Genomic DNA, 21,925 nt, shown 5'->3' on the forward strand with positions numbered 1-21,925 from the left:
ACAACTTAATTACCCACAGACTTGAGGAAACTCTGATCTCTGTGACTCTCCTGCCAGGGGTAATGTGAAAAGCTTATCCTTGCCTTTACTGTCACCATGTATCCTGCCCTTGGTTGCTTTCTGTACTTTCTTCCTCCTCTGACCTCCCCCTCACTTCCTTGAGAAAGTTTGCAGTTGGTGGCCTTCCTCTAGGGTGAGTGATTGCAGCTCCACGGCTAGAGTCAACCACATTGAATTACCTACAAGCCTCTCGGAGGACAAATGTGGAATGACTGAGGCATGTGACTGTTTTCATCTCTTGCCTCTTGTTCCTTCCTTTCATCACCACTGACTTGACTGTCAAGGCCTATCTGCTGTGACTATTTTCACCGTGTAACATATCAAAACCGTTTTTGTGGAAATCACTCTCAAAATTGTTATAGCATAAACATTGCTCAGATTTATACATTTTAACGAAATAATCACTTTGAGTTGACATTTCCCCCCCATGGTTATCCCAGTGCAACATGACTTCAAAACCCACAGAACTGCTCCTCTTACATTTTCAGACAGACCAGCGGGGACTCTGATTGGTCACAGTTAAGCTTCAATGCTTCTGGGTAACAGAGTTTGTCATGCCCAACACCCAATGTGAAAATGTGGGATTGCGAGTACACTGCAAATCACAGCAGAGCCTAGTCATGCTCATCGAGATGCCCTTGAAGCAGCGTGTTTATGCACATATGAGACACTGAGATCAATTTGAAAATTTATTTTCATATAAAAAGACACTATGAAAACATTAGAGGACTACTTTGTACAATCTTATGTATAAAAAGAACAAAAATGAGAGAGAAAAGTGAAGGGAGGGGTTTTCAGTAATAAATCAGCTGGATTGTTGGATGGTTGAAGCAGGCGATGAACACCTAAGCATCAAAAGGCCGAAGAGTGGAGGTGAGGTGAGTGAAGTAGGTTTTGGAGCTGGCCTCCGCCTTAGGTTGGACATTCATCCAAGGCTGTGTTTCATATTTTAAGTTTGGCAGGATTCAAGCACACAAATGAAACAGATGACATACTCAAACCGTCATGTGTTAGCAGTCGCATCACATCTGAGTTAATCAAAGACAAGACGGCTGTAAAATTGTGTGTAGATCCTTAGTCGTGGTCAAACATCTCATTCGCAATAAATCAGGCAGCATCTAACTTACCGTTCCTGAAAACCAGCAAACTCCAGCCCTCATTGAGGTGAAACCTGTCACATTATTCAAAGTATGGAAAAGCTCATAACGGAAAAAAGGTAATTAATGAAATCTCATAGTGCGCTGTAATCACAGTTCTTTCTCTTTCTTTCTTCAAATCCCATTTTTAAGTTACCATGGGAACAAGGCTTTGTAGAGAATTCATAGCATTGTCCTTAAAACATTTTTATGTATACAAAAAACGTGTTTACATTTAGGTCTACTTCGTTTCCCCTGAGACTGATGTTTCCTCTGCTATGGACTAACGCCAGCCGAATGAGACTGTGTGAGGCCACTGCTTTTTTCCTTTTTGGACACACTCTACACCTGGATCCCGAGCGTAGTAGAAGGTCAGGTGAATGTGACCTTATAGCTCTGCAACCTGGGGGCCGAACCTACCTCGCTCCTCTGAGAGGGAGGGGAGCGTTATGTTTGTCTATCAGCTGATTAACTTGAAAGGTTAGGAGGGCCGCACTCTTGTCTCACCATCTGCGCCACGCCGCACTACTCCCACATTAGGGATCTTTAAACAGATGGTTTGAGGGCTGCATCTGAAAATGTCAGGAAAAATCGCCATCCCCGGATAATTACATTTTTGAGAGCTCCCGTCTTAATTCGGCATCTCTTCCTGCCTCAAGCTTCCTAATTATATGTTTTTTTTAATTCTTGGCTATAATTGTCTCTTGCACGATTTTCTCCTTAAATTGTCCCTCATCTCTTTCTAATGACTAATCGGAGCAGCATTGAGCATAGACAGAAAAGTTATCGAACCATCTATTGAATGCATCCTGCACCCTGGCACTTTCTCTATGCCGGTGTGTGTGTGTGTGTGTGTGTGGGCTACGATGTGTTAATGTAGCAACAGCAGGAAACTGGTTGTCCTCTTGCAGCGACCGAAGTACGGATGTGGAATATCAAGCAGCAAGCCTCACCACTGGCTGATTTTTTTTTTGTGGCTGTTTCCTCTTCGCCTCGCCTGCCACCCTGTAGCCTCATAACCTCTGTGACTCGGTCTTCCTATCACACTCTCTTTCTGCAGCCGCTGTGCTCACAAGTGCAGGATTAAATGACAGGGACAGGTGTCCATGTGGATGAGAATTATACATCTTGCTTCACAGCTAACATGTTGATATCATGCCTCTTGGTAGCACGATGCATGGCTGGCAGCAGGAGAAGAGAAAAAAAGTGGTAGACGAAAAGTAAAGAAAGGCATGTTTATCTTTAAATCAATGGAAGGGTTCTAGGGTAAGTAGAAACACCTACTAAGGTTGAGGGAAGCAAACAATAAACCCTCAGCAACAGGGGAAGAGCGAGTTAGCAGCTAAACGGATTGGTGGTTCACTAAGCGGCATGATCGTACGTTTTTGAGCTCATACGGATTCCATTTGGGCTGAAAGTGACTGATATATTCTTTTTTCACTTTGATTGGTCGATGGTTGAAATGGAATCAGATGCTGCAATATTTAAAGGCTTTTATCTCCAAGCACTGGGGGGGAAAAAGGGGATGCGAGAATCTGCATGACGATCACCGTTCTTCTTTTCCTTCAAGGTTGGCTAACATGCGCCACATGTCACCCTCAGAAAGTAAGCTCACATATACAGTGTGTGTTCTCAATGTATTAAAGATTCACATGGGTTAATTCTCACAGGAAATGAAAGAAATCAAAAAAGGCAGCAGAAATGAAACCAGTCTGAAAATAAATCAATTCTTCTTGAACAGTTGTTTCAATCATATTATTTTTTCATTTCAAAGTTTCAAACCATAGAGGACATTTTTTTTTTTAACTAAACCATAGAAAATACAGAAAAAAGGGGAAACACATTGTTGACACAGAATGTGAGAGGAGTGGATGGATGGGATTGTTGAACTGGAGCCCGAAAAATAGCAGAGAGGATAGCACATATCAATGAGCACCCCCTTTTATCCTGTACCACATCCCACATCCATCCGAAATGATGAAAAGTAAAAAAACTGAAATAAAAAAGGAAAGACTGAGAGATAGAATGCTTCTGTCATTCATTAGAAGGGAAAAGGAAATAAATGAAAGTAGGGTGCCTAGGGGGGGCTACCAGCGTGAGAAACCTCATTGAGATTGTTTTCCCTTGCTATAAAAAGAACTGAACGGTGCAGAAATATTCCTTTTCTCCCCCCCCCTTCCCCCCCCCCCCCAAATCCTCAAACAATTGAAAGAGATTTTCTTTTTTCTCCAGAATAAAATCAAGACTTTTTTTCTCAGAAATACATTTTTCATAGTTTTTTTTTTCAAGTTCATTTAAAAATCTTCTTCAGTACCCGGACCCTGTTCTCTTTCTTCAATAGTCTTTGCGAAAATATAGGGTAGAACAGTTTTCTTTCCATGTCTGTCCACTGCAGCAGTAAACAAATACAGTAACGCGTCCGGACAGAGCACATTGCAGGAGACGGGGAGCAGTGTGTGTGTGAGATCTTGGCGAGAAATCATGTAGTTATGTATAGCTTTTCCGAAGTTCGAGAGTGCGTATTCAAGTGAGGGTGTTTTCCCGCGTGTGTGTGTTCACACTTCAGTCTGGAAGTCTCCCTCGGATGAGTCGGGCGTGTTAGCGGAGGAGGAGTCCCAGTTCTTATTGTGCAGCTCCATCCGGTCCTTCTGCTCCCCAGGCACGATGGACAGCTCGGGGGTCATGGTCTTGAAGCTGTCCCACGAGCACTGCTCCTCCGGGGTTGACTTGTCCTGATGGAGGAGGAGGACAAGGAAAAGGGCCATGTAAGGAAAATCAAGCTCCTTATTAAGGTGATAACGTGATATAAAAAAAGGTCTTGTTTCATACAACCTGGGTCTTATTTGATGGTTCGGACACCATTTGTGTTATAATAACAGCGTTTTCATCGTTTTTGTGCAAGAAACACAAAAGTCAGAATCAAGGAAATGGCTGAATAAATAAATAAATAAATACCTGTTGTCTGTTTTCGACACCCATCATTCTACAACTTCATCTCCATGCAAGGCCAGATTAAAAACGAGCCAAATAGGACAGCTTTCCAGGCGACTGATAGATTCTGCACACTTTTTTTTCCTTTGTGCATAACTGATGCCTACATTTCCCAAAATACAACTCGAGCAGGCCAATTCGGTCGTAGATATGGGTGTGCTATGCTACTAGCAGCTAATGTAACCTCATTATATTAGATAATCTCTCTGACACGTCAAACTTGTTGTTTACAACTTTCAGCAATTAAAAATAAGGTGAACACAATGTTATAAATACTGGTAGAATTTATGGGCAACTCAATAAAAGAAAACCCAAGTTGTAATAAAATGAAGAGCCTATAGAAAACAATTGCCTTAGCCTTTCATGGCCATTATGCAGTTTGGAGATGAATACACTCATAGAAGCTATTTGATCCTTCACCTTTCAAAGTACCAGCACACACACATACACACATACTGTACACACAGAGTCCAACCAATCAGTGGCATTTCTTAGAAGAACACTAAAAAGCAGTGCCATACATACCTGTAATCCTAGGCTCCATTCTACTGTGCCTTTTTATCATCAAACTACCACTGAGATACCTGTCCTCCTTTATCTCCCACCTCTCCCAATCAGTGACTTTCAGACTACTGATATCATGAGACCTTCTGAGCCGGGGTCTGTGATCTCCGCATGTGTTCCGCGGAAGGGCCCACCACGCATGTAAAATACATGTTGGGGGATTAACAAAAAAACTCCTAATTGGAGATAGCATTATGCTTCAGATAAGGGGCAGCATTATTCAAATCAGACTCGTTATCTTGCAGAGATAATGATTTTGCAGATACGAGCTGGGAAAGACATGAGGGATCGCTGGCCCACATGACTCTTGGTGGAGCGAGAAACGTACAAAGACAGGAAAAACAAGACAGACTACATGTGGGACAGGATGGACCCAGATGCAGCAGAGCTTCTGGACTACATGGAGCTGAATATTCACATTTAGAGGAGGGACATTCACAGAGCACATCCGGAAATGTGTGCTCTTTGTGCGTATCCATTAGGGCTGCACGATATTGAAAAAAACTGACATTGCGATATTTTTTCCCCCCTGCGATATACTATATTGCGTTTTTTTTTAACTATATTTAACCGGATGAAAGATTTTAGTCACAGATGTCTGGATCTTAACTGGTTTACTCATCATATGGGCCAACATTTTAAAATAGTACTAGTCTAGTTGAGGGCTGGACTGGTTCAATGTTTATTGCAAAACGTATTGAAATGAACTTATTGCACATATTAAACCTGGAACTAACAAAGCTTAAATGATTGCCTATAAAAACAACATTAAATAATCAGTTGCATTCATTTCTTATGGCTCTATCTGCAGCTTTTCCAGAGTCATTTCTTATGATTACATTTTCCCACAGGCCAACAACAGCTTCAACAAAACTATTTCCCTCAAAGAACAAACCAAACATGCCCTGTTGTCGTGAGAAAGAAAGTGCAGAAGGAAACATCCATTGAATCTCAGTTTGCTGCTCTGTGATGCTAGTTTACTCTCATCTTGGGTGCAAGTTCATCAATGTTTGGGGTCACGCTCTGAGCGGAGGAAACCCTCAGGATTGAGTGAAGGTGTGCGTGCAATATACCGGTGGGCCAGATCTAATAGTAATTAGAAATTATCCTGCGGGCCGAAATTATCCTATTCTATGCAGGAATATATCCAGAACCTTTTTGTATCCAAAATAGTTCCAGATGGCAGATGTTGCTTTTCTTTTTGGAAGTAAATCTTAATTCTCGCCGGTATTGTCCTCCTGTGCCTCGCTCATTTTTTACCGGTGTTTTGATGGTCTGCAAGCTAGCGGGGCGGGGCCTGCTGTGATCTGATCAAGAATGATTGTGATTGGTGGTTTGCTGTGCATGCAGAGCCTGCATGTCACTCACTCAAGTACCCCTGACATGAGAGCCATGCACGTTTTCCTTTTGTAGCAAGCAGCAACATAATTGTAACATGACGTGTTTGAGTTAATGTAGCTACTTAATATCGCACGTCCTAAAAAAAAAAAAGATAAAAAAAAAAAAAGATAAAAAAAATGTTTGATAATTTTTTTTATAAAACCGCACGTCCCTGCGAAGTGAGTATCGCGATGCGCATATCGCGGTTATCGCCATGACACGATATATCGTTCAGCCCTACTATCCCATTCCAGAGAGCACTACTGTATATGCTCTCCCGCTACATCCTAGCAATACCATCTACTTCATCTCCTTTCCACAATCCCACCTGTTTTTTGCCCCAACTATTATAAGATACTCACGTTATTCTCTTTGAGATATTCAAACTCTCAATCCCTGTCTAACTCTTCAACAGAGACAGACAAACAAACCAGTCATTGATCTGCAGTAACACCCCCGCCCCCCCCCCCCCCCCCTGTTGCAGTTTGATGATCGTCGCCAGTGCGCTAGAGGGCAATATCTGCCTGATTATCATTCTCCATGCGTCACAGCCTGACAGTTGGTAAAATGAATACAAAAGGCATAATCTGGGAGCCAATTTGCATGCTAAATGCTGGCGAAGGAACATTTTGTAATGCAGGAGTGTGGGTAATGCTGCAGTTAAGCCCAACTTTATCCCAGGGAGACCAGGCTAACGCGATTGTGCTGCTACTTCGTGTCTATCCATTCCCTTTCGCCATCTCTGCCTTGCCTCCATTCCCTCCTTGCCCCAAAGCCCCATCTCATCCCTCTCTTTCTGCCCCTCTCTCTCGGCCAGAAACCCCTCTACTTACACTCGACGAGTTCTTTTCACCTCCGGCAGACGAAATGCTCCATCGCTTTTCCCTCTGTGGTGATGAAATGGGAGGGAGAAGACAAGGAGGGGGTGACGAGAGAGAGAGGCAGAAAGACGAAAAAGAAAGAGAAAAGAAGGGGAGGGGGGGGGGGGGGGATCACAGTCACTGACAACTCTGCCCTGAAACAAAAGCATTGTTCCCACACCTTCTGCAGGTGAACAGGCAGTAGTTGCTTCATGCTTACACCTTGCCCCTTCTCTCAAACCCCCTCTCCAACATATAACACACACAATATGCACGCATGGGCAGAAACCAGTGATCAAACACTTTTTCACACATTTTTCAAACTGTGTTGGAATAGTTGACTTTTATCGTCCTAACCTGTCAACGATTAGAGGAACACCTGACAAAGCAAGGGCAGAGAGACTGCAGGAGGGATTCCACATGCTACGCACCACTAATAGCGTCTACAAGTACTAGAAAAGGGATGAAAGAGACGAGGGTATGTGGGTGTGGAGTGATCGGATTCTAAAAACGTAACTGTGAATCTACTGTGCAGTGCTGGGGGCTTCGTGGCTCATGTTTTCTACATAATGTTGAAAGAAGATAACGAATGTGGTTATTAGTGCAAGGAAGTGCTATTTACTGTACACTATCTGCATTATTGATGTTATACTGTATGTGTTAACACAACACATAAAATTGTTAAAGCTAGGCAATAAAGTGGACATGCTGACTCTGTATGTTCGGCCTAAGGCTTAAAAACATAAACCTTTGCGTGCCCTGCTCTAGCTCTGAGTTATCTATCATTTTTTTGTTATGTTCCTGCCAGAGGGGTGCTATGCTTTTGTTTGGGAGGTCTTTTTTTTTTTTTTTCTTTAACATGTGCAGTTGAGGTAACACAATTTCCTTGTTGGTTGGTCAGGGTGTGATTTTATGATGAGTCCAGCAACACTAGTGCCAACAAAGAGAAGGACTATCTGGGCACAAATTGATTCCCTTGAGAAGCTCCAACAACGTGGTTAATATTGCCTGATTTGACTGGAGCTTTTTGTGACCTGCTGCAAAGCTTCTGCAGTGACACACATGGATGTACATTTCTTAAATATAAAAAGAAGCAGACATAATTGAGCTGTTTGTGAAAGTGTTTAAATGGGTGTTTGTGTTTGGGTGGTGAAAGACACAAATACACACTTTTACTGTAGGTGTTGGTGTGTAAGATTGAAAAAAACAAACCCCTGCTGAGATTAAAAATGTGTGTAGGCTGAAACACATTTAACGCCATATGTGAAGTGCTCATTAGCTCTGCCTGCATGCAAAGCATTAATAGAACATTTTAATTTGCATTATTATACAACAGATTAATTATATAAGATTATATATTCTCAGTGGCATCAGTGGATGTAAATACGAGTATTGAGTACATTTTACTCCTACTACATTAATCTGATTTAGTTTATAGTAACCCTAAAAAACACATCAAGCATCAAAAGATCAAAATGTAATATTATATTGGTAAAGACTAAACTGACAAATAGAGATGTATATCTTGAGATGAACTTATCGACTATATCTCTGCTTTTATTTGTCACTTTAATGACTCAACATGCAGCTTTTGTAAATGTCACACTACAGAAAAAGCCTCTCAAAAAGCCAAAGATGTCAGGCCTGGGAAACTAAATGAACATTGTGTGCCATTAGTTATAGGCTAAATGAATGTCTGACAGACTTTGTTTCTGGAAATGTTTCATCACTGTAATGAACGCCTTTATATTTCTCATCAGCATTCAAAGAAACGAACGTGATTGAAATATTTAACCTGTAAAAATCGCAGTTTGTGCTTCATTGGGGTTTGTTATGGACCTGGCAATACAGGGTTTCATTCACAGATACTGTACCTGAACAACGGCACCATTTTAAAAGGAAGAGGAATCAATGGTTGCTTTTTACATTTTTAGGCACAGCAGGGTAAAATTAAGTGTATGTTGCAGTAACACACGAGTAAAATATCCAACGATTGCCAAAGGTGTGACAGTTAGAAATGTGAAATGTCTGCCTAATCGCCCAACACTTGAGGTTACAGGCAACTTGGCAAGTGACAGGTTTTTTTCCGAGAGAAAAAACTACAAGCTACAAGCATGGCACAGCCACATGAAGGGGAGTTTGTTTAGGGTTAGAACTCGCTAGAACAAGATGCTTCTGCACAAACATCTAAAGCCATCTCAAGAAGCCTCCGCCACAGTGTTGGTGGATGAGGCCCACTCTCTGCCACTCAGAGTCCCCCTCATTTGGACCACGGAATGGAAATTGTGTCTAGATGTGGGTGAGCAATGTGTCAGGCTGTTTTTGGGAGATGATGGGGGAGGACATGTGGTTGTGGGTAAGTGGGTTAACTTTACCTTTGTTGACTTGGATGCCCATGGTTCTGTTGACTGTCTGGCTACATTCATACTGGGACATGAGAACAAGCATGCAACACAAGGCCCAGTCCGCCAACAAAGCACAAACAACGGGAAACAAAACAAAAAAATAGAAATGAATAAAATGTGGCAGTAAAGTAAAGAAAGGACATACACTTAGTGTCACATGACACAAACTAAAATCACATACACAAAGGAAAAATAAAAAGCAACATCAAACAATGCAAGAGCCGACTGAGTGGATACCAGAACATGACTGTAGTATTTCAGCTGTCAGTGGGCTTTGGGTCATTGAACCAGAACTGGGCTATTTCAAGGTTTGTATGTGTACATTATATTATCAAGATAATTATCCAAATTGCCTATTCAGTACCGGCATCATTTCTTAGAGGGCACTAAATAGCCTAACTGGGTATAGCAGTCTTTAGGACCATTTACCCCTTAGCTGGGAAAGGAATCTGTGTCACAAATAATAAGGCCTTTCAAAGGAGCCAAATCTGGAGAATGTAGAGCAAATAAATTCCATTAGTGCAACACATTGCAAACAAATGAGCAATCAGACACACAGGCTTGGTTTGCTGCTGTCTGGATCAGTGCGATGTAATCCAAGGCCAGTGCCTATAGTGAAAACATTTCCAGCTAGCTATTCGGCCCTTTTCACCTCCCTTTAATTGGCCCAAGGACACTAAATGAGCTAAATGAGTATTGTGCCTCTTGGTGCACGAAGCCAGTGTTAGGCTTGTTCCGCCTGGGCTAACAGGCCCCTCATTAGGAGCCACTGATAGAGCCAGTGCTCTAAAGTTACACTCCGCCAACCCTCAGTTTTCATGGGCAATTTGTGTGGAAGGATGAAAACAGTTGATGAGTTTATGCTCGGCACGGAGAAGGGGGCATGGACATAATTAAAAACAAGCTAATGAGAAGAATTAATTATTCAATTAATGCCTCAAACGTGCCACCGAGGGCTGAGTTTAGAGGGAGGAATGGGAAAACGACAGAGACAGCAAGAGAGAAAATGTCAAGCCGTGAGGATGAATAGAGGGGAGAATGAGATATGGAGAGGGAGAAGAGGGTATGACTTGGTTTATTGCTGGGATGTGAAATTGAAGCCCTCTACAGTAGCTTAATACTAGAACATTGACTATCAAGACCTTCAGTGTTTGCAAGTGCAGGCAAATTGCCCTTACTGAATCAACAAAAATGTAGCCTTTGTCATTTCAAATTATACATCAGCATTTTACACGAGACATCGTCAAAGCGTACACTTTACCTTAGCTGCAATCCCCTTCAGTTGCCTAAAAACATGCTAGAATATCAATAACAGCCACTCATGTTAACTGAGGAAGCATAAAGAGAGAACCTGATCTCACCTCTCTTCTTTACGGGAAAGGATAATAGGAGAAACCTCTTAGACTATACCAGAATATATTACATTTCCGTTGAATTGCAAATATATCTTTCATAATCGAAAATGTCCTCGCTGTCCTTCCTCTGATCTAGCATGAGTGAATTCATAACAAAGTAGAGCACTTGTTTCTTTTGTCTTTTTCTCCATCCCACTGCGTTCCGCGCAACTTCTCACTGTCTATCTGGAGAGCGAAGCCAAGCACGCTTCATTAAATCAAGAACACAGAAGACGACGGGATGGAAATACATCCCATTTGAGAGCTAAAAAAAATGCATCAGCTAGGCCATTACGCAGAGCAAACTATCTTTTCCTCTCTCGCACACATCGTCCAACCCACACACGGAGAGGCACAACACTGCATCACTGGGCACTGCATGCAAATTTGCGTTATGACCTGCTGAACCCTGTGGAGAGGAGAGAAAATGACAGGGTAACTCCACAGTGAAGGAGGCCAAGAAGCAGTTCTGGATATAAACATCAGCGCACACAGTATCGCTGTTACATACCGAGGTACAAAAACACTGCATTATTCTGGCTCTCAGTAACCCCACTGACTCCATTTGTCTACTCTCACCATTACGAGACACATAATGCAAATGGACTCCATCACCCTGCTAGCCATGTGGCCCCTGCCTGAGCATCCACTCCACTTTAAACAAAGGATTTGGATTTGTTTTCATCATTTGCATTAATGTGAAGCCCACTTTCTATCCACTTCAATAGGGCTATAAAACAAGTGTAACTCTGCAATATGGGTTTCTTATGAGTGCAGACACTTGTGCATCTATACCGAAACAATTGATTCGAGGTCAGCAGCTTTTCATCTGATGTCAACAAAGGAAAACAATCTACAATCAATCAACATTAGATTGAAGTGACCTCTGTGACTTCGTAGCAACATTTCAGAATGTATAGCACTTGCTATGTATCTTGCTGCATTACAAATGCACACAGATGTCTGAAAGTGGCTGGAGAAACATATGTTTGTGTCACAGCCTGCGACTGACCTTTGTTAGCGATTGTTTATCAGTAAGACATTTTGCAGACGTGGGTTTGCTATCCTGGCTCCAAAATGGTGGAATGAGCTCCCCATTGACAATAGGACAGCAGATAGCTTGCACATCTTCCGGGGGAGACTGAAAACTCATCTCTTTCGACTCCACTTAGATCGATAGAATTATTAATAAATAATTGCTAACAAAGCACGTATACACTAATAAAGGGCTGGCTTATCTAAAACCAGTTGAGTAGCACTTGAAATGTTTTGGCTCTATGAAACCTGATATGATTCTGTTTTCTTCAAGTTTGTATCTTGTTGTTCGAACGCACTTATTGTAAGTAGCTTTGGATAAAAGCGTCAGCTAAATGCAATGTAATAAAGAGTAGATTTGAAAGGTCACGCATATTATTTTTCTAAAAACAGAATATGCAACAGAGAGCAACGTCTACATTTATCTACGGAGTAATGGAATAGCTACACGAGCAGCCTAATAGAAAAGACAGACAAGATGATCTCCAACATTGAGGTTAATGGCTAACGAGTTCTCCTTCTTTCTTGACAAGTAGTTCCATCTCGTTTACATCTATACAGCATATCACATGCATCATCCTCTCTAGCTATAAGGCATTACCAGTTACTGAACAATATAAAAGTAACAGTATGAGGAGTATGGGTGGACAAGGAAACTCAAGAGATTGAAGTGTGTTGATTCTATCTGTGATGGCACATGTAAGGCCCAAGACCACTTTGAGCCCACTGCAGTTGAACAGAAATAGGATAAGAGGTGAATGTAGAAAAATGATTGTGTGTGGGGGACACTGTCTGATATCCACTCATCCCCTCAACAGAGATCCTACCTTTCCAGAGAAGTACATGGATCAAGTTCCTTCTGACCCAATAAGAGATATTTCTCGTATAGGCACCCACACAAAGTGCATCATATTTGTCCCTTTTTAGTGCCAAGGAGCTAGTTTATGGAGTGTCATGGTTTATGAGGTGATTATAAATCGGTTTTGGATGGGTCATTGTTTTTATGAACTCATGTATCACTTGGTTATAGTGTTTGGGTCATAAGGTTTAATTCTGGCACTGAAATGGGAACTATGAGTGAATGGATTGTCTCACCACACACAGGCGCTACAGGAATGGAAAAACAACCCCAAACAGCAACAAAAAAAACCTCCCAAAAATATTTTTATGATTTGGTTTTATCATGGTAGGTAAATCCAGTCCTGCATCAAACGATCTTACAAATCCATCTCTCTGGCTACTGATTCCAGATTGTATATTTCAAAAATGAATTTGTTCAGGAGTTGATGCAGGAAGGGGAGCATTCATAATATGAATGCAGAAGAACAGGAGGTAAAAGCTTTGATGCACTGAACTGTTACACCACCACACCACTAGGGGACTATCTAATATATAGGCTCATCAAACACAGTCACTTCACCATGAGACAGCGCTGACAGGTAGTAGATGAGCACATGGATGTGAATTATAGTTTGACACTGTCTTTGTGACACATACACATAATTTAATATTGAAAAGGCTTTTCACTAAACATGTATTGAAGCATGTATTACTTTACTAGGTTTAAAGTACCTCACTCTAAATTGACTGTTCGTTTAACCCCAGCCTCCTACGCTAGTTGGGTAGCTTGATTAGCTAGTTTAAGCTGGGAGTCCCAGGCAATCTTTTTATGCATTTGTCCTTGTACAGTTTGCCAATTATGATAAGGATAAATGTTGGAATGATTCTTGTACTGCAACCCTGTTTGACTGCTTGGCTTGCATACATATTTGTACAATATGTTTTCACTTCTAACGTTACAAGAGTAAAGGCTTTTAGGATGAGGACTAACCACTGTGTTTTGCAAACTTACTTCTATACCAGATCATGTTGGCTTTGGCTGCCTGAAGGCAAACTACCCTGAGTCCTAAAAAGGGGCACTGAACTGAACTGCTAATGTAAGCCTTAACTCTGCTATTGCAACTTGTAAACACACACACTAAAGATGTGCTCCTTGGCCTTAAGTGATGTTTAGTTACTGAATGTACCAAGCTAGGGGGGCGGACATGCTTACGAAAACAGCTTGGAGCACACTAACATTTTTTTTTAATCCATATTCTTTCCTGAAAGGCTACAAATGCAGACACCATCTTCTTAAATGCTGAGGATTGCCCCAAGTAGCCAACAGCCCTATGTCCACCACTTCAACATGTGGAAAGATCCAAACTCAACACCCCTGCTTATTAACAGTTGTTTAGCGAACAGTCAATTTAATATCAAATGTACATTTTTGCAGCCCCGACACACATATACAGCACATACAGTGGCAAACTATGGCACATACAGTCACATGTAGCGCGTCAACTCAAGTTTTAGAGTGAGTTAAGTGGGCTCTACTGCACAAGGTTTATGCATGGTTTATTAGGTCTTACGTTGACTTTCTTTGTAAACGATTGAGGCTCTTCGTACGAGCGATGGCTCTGTGTCGTGCCTTGGTGGTGGGGGAGGGGGGACCTGTGTTGGACGAACAGTCCGGGGTGGTTAGAAAGGGTTAAAGTTGTTTATGTTCGGGTTAAAATACTGTTTAGGCACTTTGAAGTAGAGAAAGGCTTGCAAAAGTCAGGGGGGTTAATGAGTTTTTGAGGCGTCGTTGCCTGAGGTAGGTGACGGTAAATGGTTAGACAAGTAAGGAAGATGAAGTTCTCCCTTCTACTTGTTTTGTGTTGACTTGAACTGGCTATCCTCCCATGTCACTACAGGTGAAAAGCTCAATATTGCCAGCCCTTAAGTGACTAAGTCAATTGGCCATACAAAGTTAAGGGTGAATATAAAATGCAAAAGTACTGTGGGAGTCCATCCGTGAGAAGATAGCATAGTGAAATGCAATTATGTTTGCAATTAAATCACAGCACTTGTCTAGTAAATGTTAAAATCACTGTCGGTGTTTGCTATATGGCATAGAAAGGAGGTTATTAAGGGTATTATGAAACAATTATATCATTACTCATGCGCTCTTAAACATAGTTAATGTGCTTCGAACACAGAAAGTAAAGCAAACTGATCTCAGACAAAAAACAGATGAACATACAAAAAGATTCATACACACACAAACTCCAGCCTACAACCACGCACTAAGTGAAGCAGCCACACACGTACAGTAGGCACTCTGATATGCAAGTGTACAGACACGCACACCCACACACACTCCCTTCTCATCTCCATAATTGCTGTATAGTCAGCATGTCCGTGTCCGGGGGTGACTCTCGAAGTGAGATGTTGACAACAGCGGAGCTGAACTCAAGCTTGGTCCTGTCAAAGGCCTGACACTGATAGCATTATCCATGTAATTATTCACAGTTAAGTGAACTGCCTACTTACTTTAAACATAATGGATTTGGATGGGTAAGCCATATCTATGCTGTCCTTTCCTTTCACAACGTATGTGACATCACAAACCCAGAGGAAATGTGCGTTTCAACTTGTCTTAATTACCTAAAATAAGGCCTATCTATTATTTGCTTGTGCTTTCATTTCTTTTACCATTGGACGTAATCTAAAAGCACACCTGCTCTCCCTCTGAGCAACATTAGCATTCTGCAGCGCAACTGGTAAGAACCACACACTAATATATGTCTCATGCCTGCCATTTTTCTTCTCTTCCACAAAGTGTTTGCTTGGAATTAATGAATGGGGAGACGGCCAACGCTTCTGAAAGTCTTGATCAAGACGTTGAGCAAATGAGGAATGAAGGAAAAGGCCGGGGGTCTGGCATTGGGAAATGGCAGCGTCTTTGCATATGTGTGTGTATGTGTACAGTATGTTGCTACGTGGCGTGGGGAATATGAGCGATTTAAGGCTGGCCTCTGTTGCTCTACTGGCGCTGTAAATAAGATGTGCCAGCATGGTGCCGATGCCAGGGAAAAGTACACCTAACAAGGTTGGCCAACTCATCACGGCTCTACGCACTGAAGCTCCGCAGATGAAGGAAGTGTGAGCAAATGCGTGTGTACTTAAATTGTAATGCAACTGGCCCTCTGAAGGTCAGCAGGGATTCTTTCGTCTGCTGCTAATAATGGCTTATTAATGATTCAAAAATACTTCTGTGTCTTATGCGCACAGTTGCAAACCCAAGCACCCCACTGACGCACACACCCACAACACACCCGACAGACACATTAAAGAAACACTAACGTAGACAAGGTAGGATTTTCACGACGGCCATGTAGGCCATGGCCGACGTAGCCCCTCGGTCTGGCCGTTATGCCCCACAAATAATTGTACGTCCTACGGCCACCATGGCCTGTGTGCCCCTCACACTGTTAAAATCTCGAAGTTGCTTTAAAAGCGTCAGAACAGTGTTTTCTGAACTGCATTATGCTGCGTTCACAACAGACGCGATGCGAATATTCTCATCGCTCTAACCGCTGGAGTTTCACCGCGGCTGTCAGCTGTGTTTACTCCTGTCATTTCAAACAGGACGCGCTGGAGAGGGAGTACAGTGAGAACGGTATTTACATTGAAATAAGCCCCGCCTTGTATTTCAATACTGTTCTCATTCATAACACTCCGTTCGATGTCTCACTACGGGATGCGCCTCATCGCGGAGCAAACAGAAGCATCAATCTCACATACGCCAATCCTGATTGGCTGGTGATCTTGACGTCAGCGTCAGGGAATCCACCCCCTATAAGGAGCTTGCACTACGTCGCATGCGTCATTCAAACACCTCTTCTCGCTTCAGAGCACATCTCTTTATCGGCAGCCGCGCAACTTAACTGTTCACAGACGGAACCAAGCTATCCTAGCTAAATTCGGTCGACGGATGCTCGCGAGCTACCCTTAGACTTAGACTAACACACCAGTTAGTGCCACATTCGACCTCACCCTTTTTTATTTTTTATTCGGAAATCGAAAAGGTAAGGTTTTGATTTAAGCTAGCAGCCCACCTGTTGCTAGCTTACCCTCCTTGCTACCGACACCACGCTAGCGAGGACGCTTTTTCTTTCTTCTCCACCAGAGAAGAATAGGATTAAGTAAAACATATTAACACACCAGTTAATATTCTTCGGGAATAAATCCTACTCCGTCGTCTTTTCCCCGGATTAACGACAGGTTGGAGAGGATTTTTTCTCGAGCGCGTCCTTCCTACGTCGCCATAATGGCGAACAAGATGGACACGTTTCTCCCTCACACCAGACGAGCCAGGGAACCGGAGGCTCGGCTTTGCGGCTGTGGGTCAAAGATTTCGGACACAGACGCACACCAGGTCTGCTCGTCCTGCCTCGGGCTGCAACATGCCCAGGAGGCTATCGACAACCCCGGCTCATGCGGGCATTGTACTCGTTTCACCACGAGGAGCCTCCGCCGACGGCTAGCTCGCCCCCATACCCTAAGCTCTGGCCAGAGCGAGGGAACAGCGCCACACAATGATCCTGATAGCTCCGCGCTGGCCTGCAATGTACTGGCTGGCGGAGATTTATCAGTTGCTGCACGGTCAGCCGTGGCAGCTCCCCCTACGCAGAGACATATTGTCTCAGCCGGGGGGGACGGTCTTTCACCCACACCCAGAGCGCATGGCCGTTTGGGCTTGGTCCGTGAGTGGTACAATTTAAGTACAGTGGGTCTCCCGCAAGAGGTGATAACCACTATTCAGAGTGCGAGAGCCTCCTCCACCAGGTCTCTCTATGACTATACGTGGAGGGTGTTTGAGGAGTGGTGTCTTCAAAAGAGGCACACTTCCTTTCAGCGTCCTGTTGGAGTGATTTTATCATTTCCACAGGACCTGGTTGATAAACACAGAGCTTTCTCCACGATCAAAGTGTACTTGGCTGCTATTGCCGCATGCCATGTGGGCTTTGAGGGTAAGACGGCCAGCCAGCATCCCCTGGTCTGCCGTTTTATGAAGGGAGCTCGCAGGCTCCTTCCTGTTTCCAGGTCACTGGTGCCCTTATGGGACTTGAGAGTGGTTTTAGATGGGCTCACTCGAGCTCCATTTGAATCCCTGGAAGAAGCTGACATGAAGCACCTGTCACTCAAGACAGTTCTGCTACTGGCCCTGGCTTCCCGCAAACGTGTCAGTGACATTCATGCGCTGTCTTAGCATCCTTCATGCACCCAGTTTGCCCCAGGGCATACTAGGGTGTTACTGAAGCCCAACCCTGCCTTTATACCTAAGGTGGTTGGTTCATGTACTCCAATTGACATTGAAGCATTTCCTCCGCCGCTGTGTCCCTCTGGGGGACAGCAGCCGGATTTGCTGAGTCCAGTCCGTGCTTTACGCACTTATATGGACAGATCAAATAAGTTTCATCATAATGACCAACTCTTTGTGTCCTGGGCTAACCCTCAGAAGGGCAGGCCTGTTACCAAGCAACGGCTCTCCCACTGGATTGAGGAGGCAATTGCTTTGGCCTATACGAGTCAGGGTTTGCAGGAACCTTCGGGTTTGCGTGCTCACTTGACTTGTGGTATGGCTACATCCTGGGCTTTGTTCAAGGGTGTTTCCATTCAAGACATTTGTGGAGCAGCGAGCTGGTCCTCACCGCTCACTTTTGTCCTCTTTTACAGGCTAGACGTCTCTGCTCCTAGTGTGGCTCGAGCAGTACTGGGCCCCCTGCTGAGTGAGGGATTTAACTGTAAGGTTCTGGTTGGTCTTGGTGACTTTCGAGATAAGCTCGTCTGGCAATACGGGAGACATCAAACGGAGTGTTATGAATGAGAACTATAGGTTACTTACGTAACCCCAGTTCTCAGAGTAACATGAAGTGAGATGTCTCACCAGACGGCCCTCCTTGCTATGGTGAAGCGAGAAGAGGTGCTTATTTTGAATGACGCATGCGACGTAGCGCAAGCTACTTATAGGGGGTGGATTCCCTGACGCTGACGTCAAGATCACCTGCCAATCAGGATTGGCGTATGTGAGATTGATGCTTCTGTTTGCTCTGCGATGAGGCGCATCCCGTAGTGAGACATCTCACTTCATGTTACTCTGAGAACTGGGGTTACGTAAGTAACCTATAGTTGTGGAAACCAACTACACAAAATTAACCTATTTTACAGTGATTTAATTGTAATACACATTTCAAAATAATGCTGAAATAACTACATACTGACACCGGTTAGTAAAAAAACATGAATTAAAGACGGCAAGCGAAAAACCTTTTAAAATGCGTGTTTTCTGAATGGATCAATCAGGCTGCTAAACTAACCTGTAGCTGCTGCGTCCACACTCACAACAACATCCTAAAGACAGAATTAAAGCAGCGATTGTATTCGCCATGACAGTTTTGAACTTTTGTCCAGTTTCTAACCTCTGCTCTGAAATTGAATATATTTGTTAGGCTACATATTAATATAATTTTAGATTTTTTGATTTGATTTTTGATTTGTGAATGGGAGAAGTAGTAGATGGAAAACATACCAAACACTAATTATTCAAAGTAAAGTATTTTATATACGGTAATACTAAGGAGGCATAGGCCTATATGATGATTAAAACAGTGATTTGTTTCCCATGTCATTTGTGTGTTTTCTTATCAGAAAGTGAAGTTATTTATTTATAAGCTCCAAATCCAAATGTTTCCCTCAATGGACTTTGTGCCCTGGCATGTGGCCTTTGCGCCCTGAAAAAATGTGTGACACCAAAGGCCAAATGGCCTTGCCCCTAAAATGACGAAATTCCAAGCCTTAACGTAGAGTAAACAGACAATGAATCCAAAAAACAAACAGATTAAACCAATGTGACACAGGCATAGACAAAAAACTTGTGTGTGAAGGCACAATCGTGTTTACCAGCATTGCAATTTTGTGAGGTGATTTGGAAAGAGTGAGAAATAGTTTCACAGGTCTTAAATTGCTACAATTGGATTTGTATTAAACAGCTTTGATTGATTATCCCTCAGCTAACAGCTTAAGTTATCAACTGTTTTGACAGGTATTTAATAACCACAAGTGAGAACAAATTAGGTTCAGGCCATTTACAGCAGGTATAAAAATATATTTACCGTAAGTAAGCTGGAATAAATTGTGCCTTTAAAGTTGTATTGATGAGGTAGTTATTGCTCGATTCCCCAAAGGGTGTGATAATAAGTACAGTGAATTAATGAAATGGCAATGAAAATATACTATAAACACTATTTACATTAGATGTTTTCTAAGGCAGCATTTAAGCTGGAATATACTATGAATACAGCCACTTTCAAAAGTACTTCACGGTGGACAGGCTATGACTACTACTTTCTGTGAAGCATGCTACTGCAATTTAAATCTGAGCGGAAGTCAGAATTTGATATAATTTGTTTCATTTATTTAGTGTTAAAGGGGTTGGGTTTTAGGGTTGTGAAAAAGTGCGGAAGGGGTGGATATGCATTGATACAGCGGGGTCCGTCCCGCTTTGGGCAATGGTCTTACCTTGAATGTGGACATGGCTGGGTCCCTGCTATACCTGTCTATGGTGTGGAACTTGGACGAGTGGTTGAGCTCATGGTACAGCTCAGAATGTCTTTTGCGAGTGTGCATCACTTTCTGGAAGGGAAGAGAGGAAGGGACAGCAAAAATGAACCAAAAACAGGAACAAAAAAAGCAAAAAGAAGAGGGGGGGCCATATAGGGGCAGGCAGGGGAAGGGAAAATGGGTAAAATGCTGAGGGACTGCAGTGGCGCCAGCCGTGAAAAGGGGGTTAGAAGAACGCCGACAGATCGATCGATTGTTGGCTCATGCTCATACATCATCCACTTCCCCAGTCTTTAAGAATTTGGCAACTGGGAGTGCGGCAGACGAGTCTTTAAAGTAAAAATTCTGTGAAAATGACTGACAGAAATGCCATTGCTCAAGACTGGGCTCTGCTAGCTGGCAGTCCTGTTAAATCAGGATTTTGTCTATCTCATTAAATGTCTAAAGGAAGGGCTGATATTTAACTCTCGCCCTATTGAGATGATATTTGACAAAACTGCCATCCCTGAGTTCTGAATATGTCTGTCTGGAAGGAAAATAAATCCAGATCTATAAACCTCTGACAGCAAACTACATTTGTCAGTGCCACTGCTGTTGTCCCTCAGTGCTAATGAGCAGTGCTGTAGCTGCTCGGCAGTAGCTAATCGTCAAAGTAGCTTGCAAGGTTGAAAGTGACACAGGGGCAAGGTGCCAGCACTCACACCCGCACACTTACCAGCTAGGACTCATGCTTAGCACTGGCTCCAATGACTCCAGAGTGGGCACTCTCATCTCTGCTCAGCTAAGAAGGTGCTACTAGTTCCTTGCTCCTTTTTATGTGTTTATTTGTCCTTTTCTGAGACACATTATCAAAGGTTTTTATTTACGTCCAATAAAACCTGTAACCCTATTTGACTACTGTAAAACTAAAAGGGAGGTCACGGAATGTTAAGCAGCAAATAACCTGATGAATTAGCTAAGGTATCTAGATATGCTAACATCGGCTAAAGTTAATGTTTGTTTGCTAACATTAGCATAATTAGCTAACAGCAGGTAATGTTAGCCAACTCCTAACTCATTATTTAGTAACAATATGTTATCAAGCTGAAACAAGTTAAAGTTATACTGAAATATTAAGGTTGTTTGGTTGAAGTTAGACTTATTGGTAGAGTTTATGTGGCTCTTTAAAACTAATGAATGCTTGCTATTGTATCCTGACGATCATGTTACAGTGAACGCAATTTCAGACCCAACTTGTCGTCAGTTATTTTTCTAAATGCAGAACCCGAAAGGATCCAAAGGGGGAACGTTTACTGTCCATATACACATTGTAATTTATATAAAGTAAATTTGTTACGTTCTAAAGTCATGGGAAAACTCTATTTGAAAAAAAATAAAACATGGATGAAAATGGGATTACCTTCCATTAAATCATGAAAGTTTACACTTTGCTATATTAGTGGTACTTCTACGTCAACCTCTTTCTCAAGTCAACAGTCTATTGATGAGAATAGAGTTGATGTCAAAGAGAGGCAATCTTCTTCTAAATTCATGCAGCGGCCAGAAATGACTCCATTACATTTTCTGGATGAGTAAAACAGTCAGCCAAAGTCACTGTTAGTAGCTTGTGACAACACATATCCTCTAACCTAGATGCAGATATATCTCCATGGTGGAAAGTGAATGTCCAG

At 42.6% G+C, this 21,925-nt stretch overlaps 1 protein-coding gene across 12 annotated transcripts in view; it reads right to left on the reverse strand.

The window, feature by feature from the left end:
* Positions 1–736: 736 nt before the first annotated feature.
* The window catches only part of adgrb2 (adhesion G protein-coupled receptor B2), a 223,405-nt gene continuing 202,216 nt past the window's right edge, over positions 737–21,925 (reverse strand). For 9 of the 12 annotated variants that reach the window (XM_079652995.1, XM_079652988.1, XM_079652989.1 and 6 more), the window contains 3 exons: positions 20,214–20,327; positions 6,965–7,018; positions 737–3,928 (listed from right to left, as the gene is read on the reverse strand). In XM_079652995.1, the coding sequence (XP_079509121.1) occupies positions 3,752–3,928; positions 6,965–7,018; positions 20,214–20,327 (345 nt within the window). In that variant the 3' untranslated portion in view covers positions 737–3,751. The remainder of the gene's footprint in view (positions 3,929–6,964; positions 7,019–20,213; positions 20,328–21,925) is intronic. The other 3 variants (XM_079652986.1, XM_079652990.1, XM_079652987.1) reach the window with 2 other exon arrangements.

This window comes from Notothenia rossii (genome assembly GCF_949606895.1).
Source record: "Notothenia rossii genome assembly, chromosome: 10".
Classification (NCBI taxonomy): domain Eukaryota; kingdom Metazoa; phylum Chordata; class Actinopteri; order Perciformes; family Nototheniidae; genus Notothenia; species Notothenia rossii.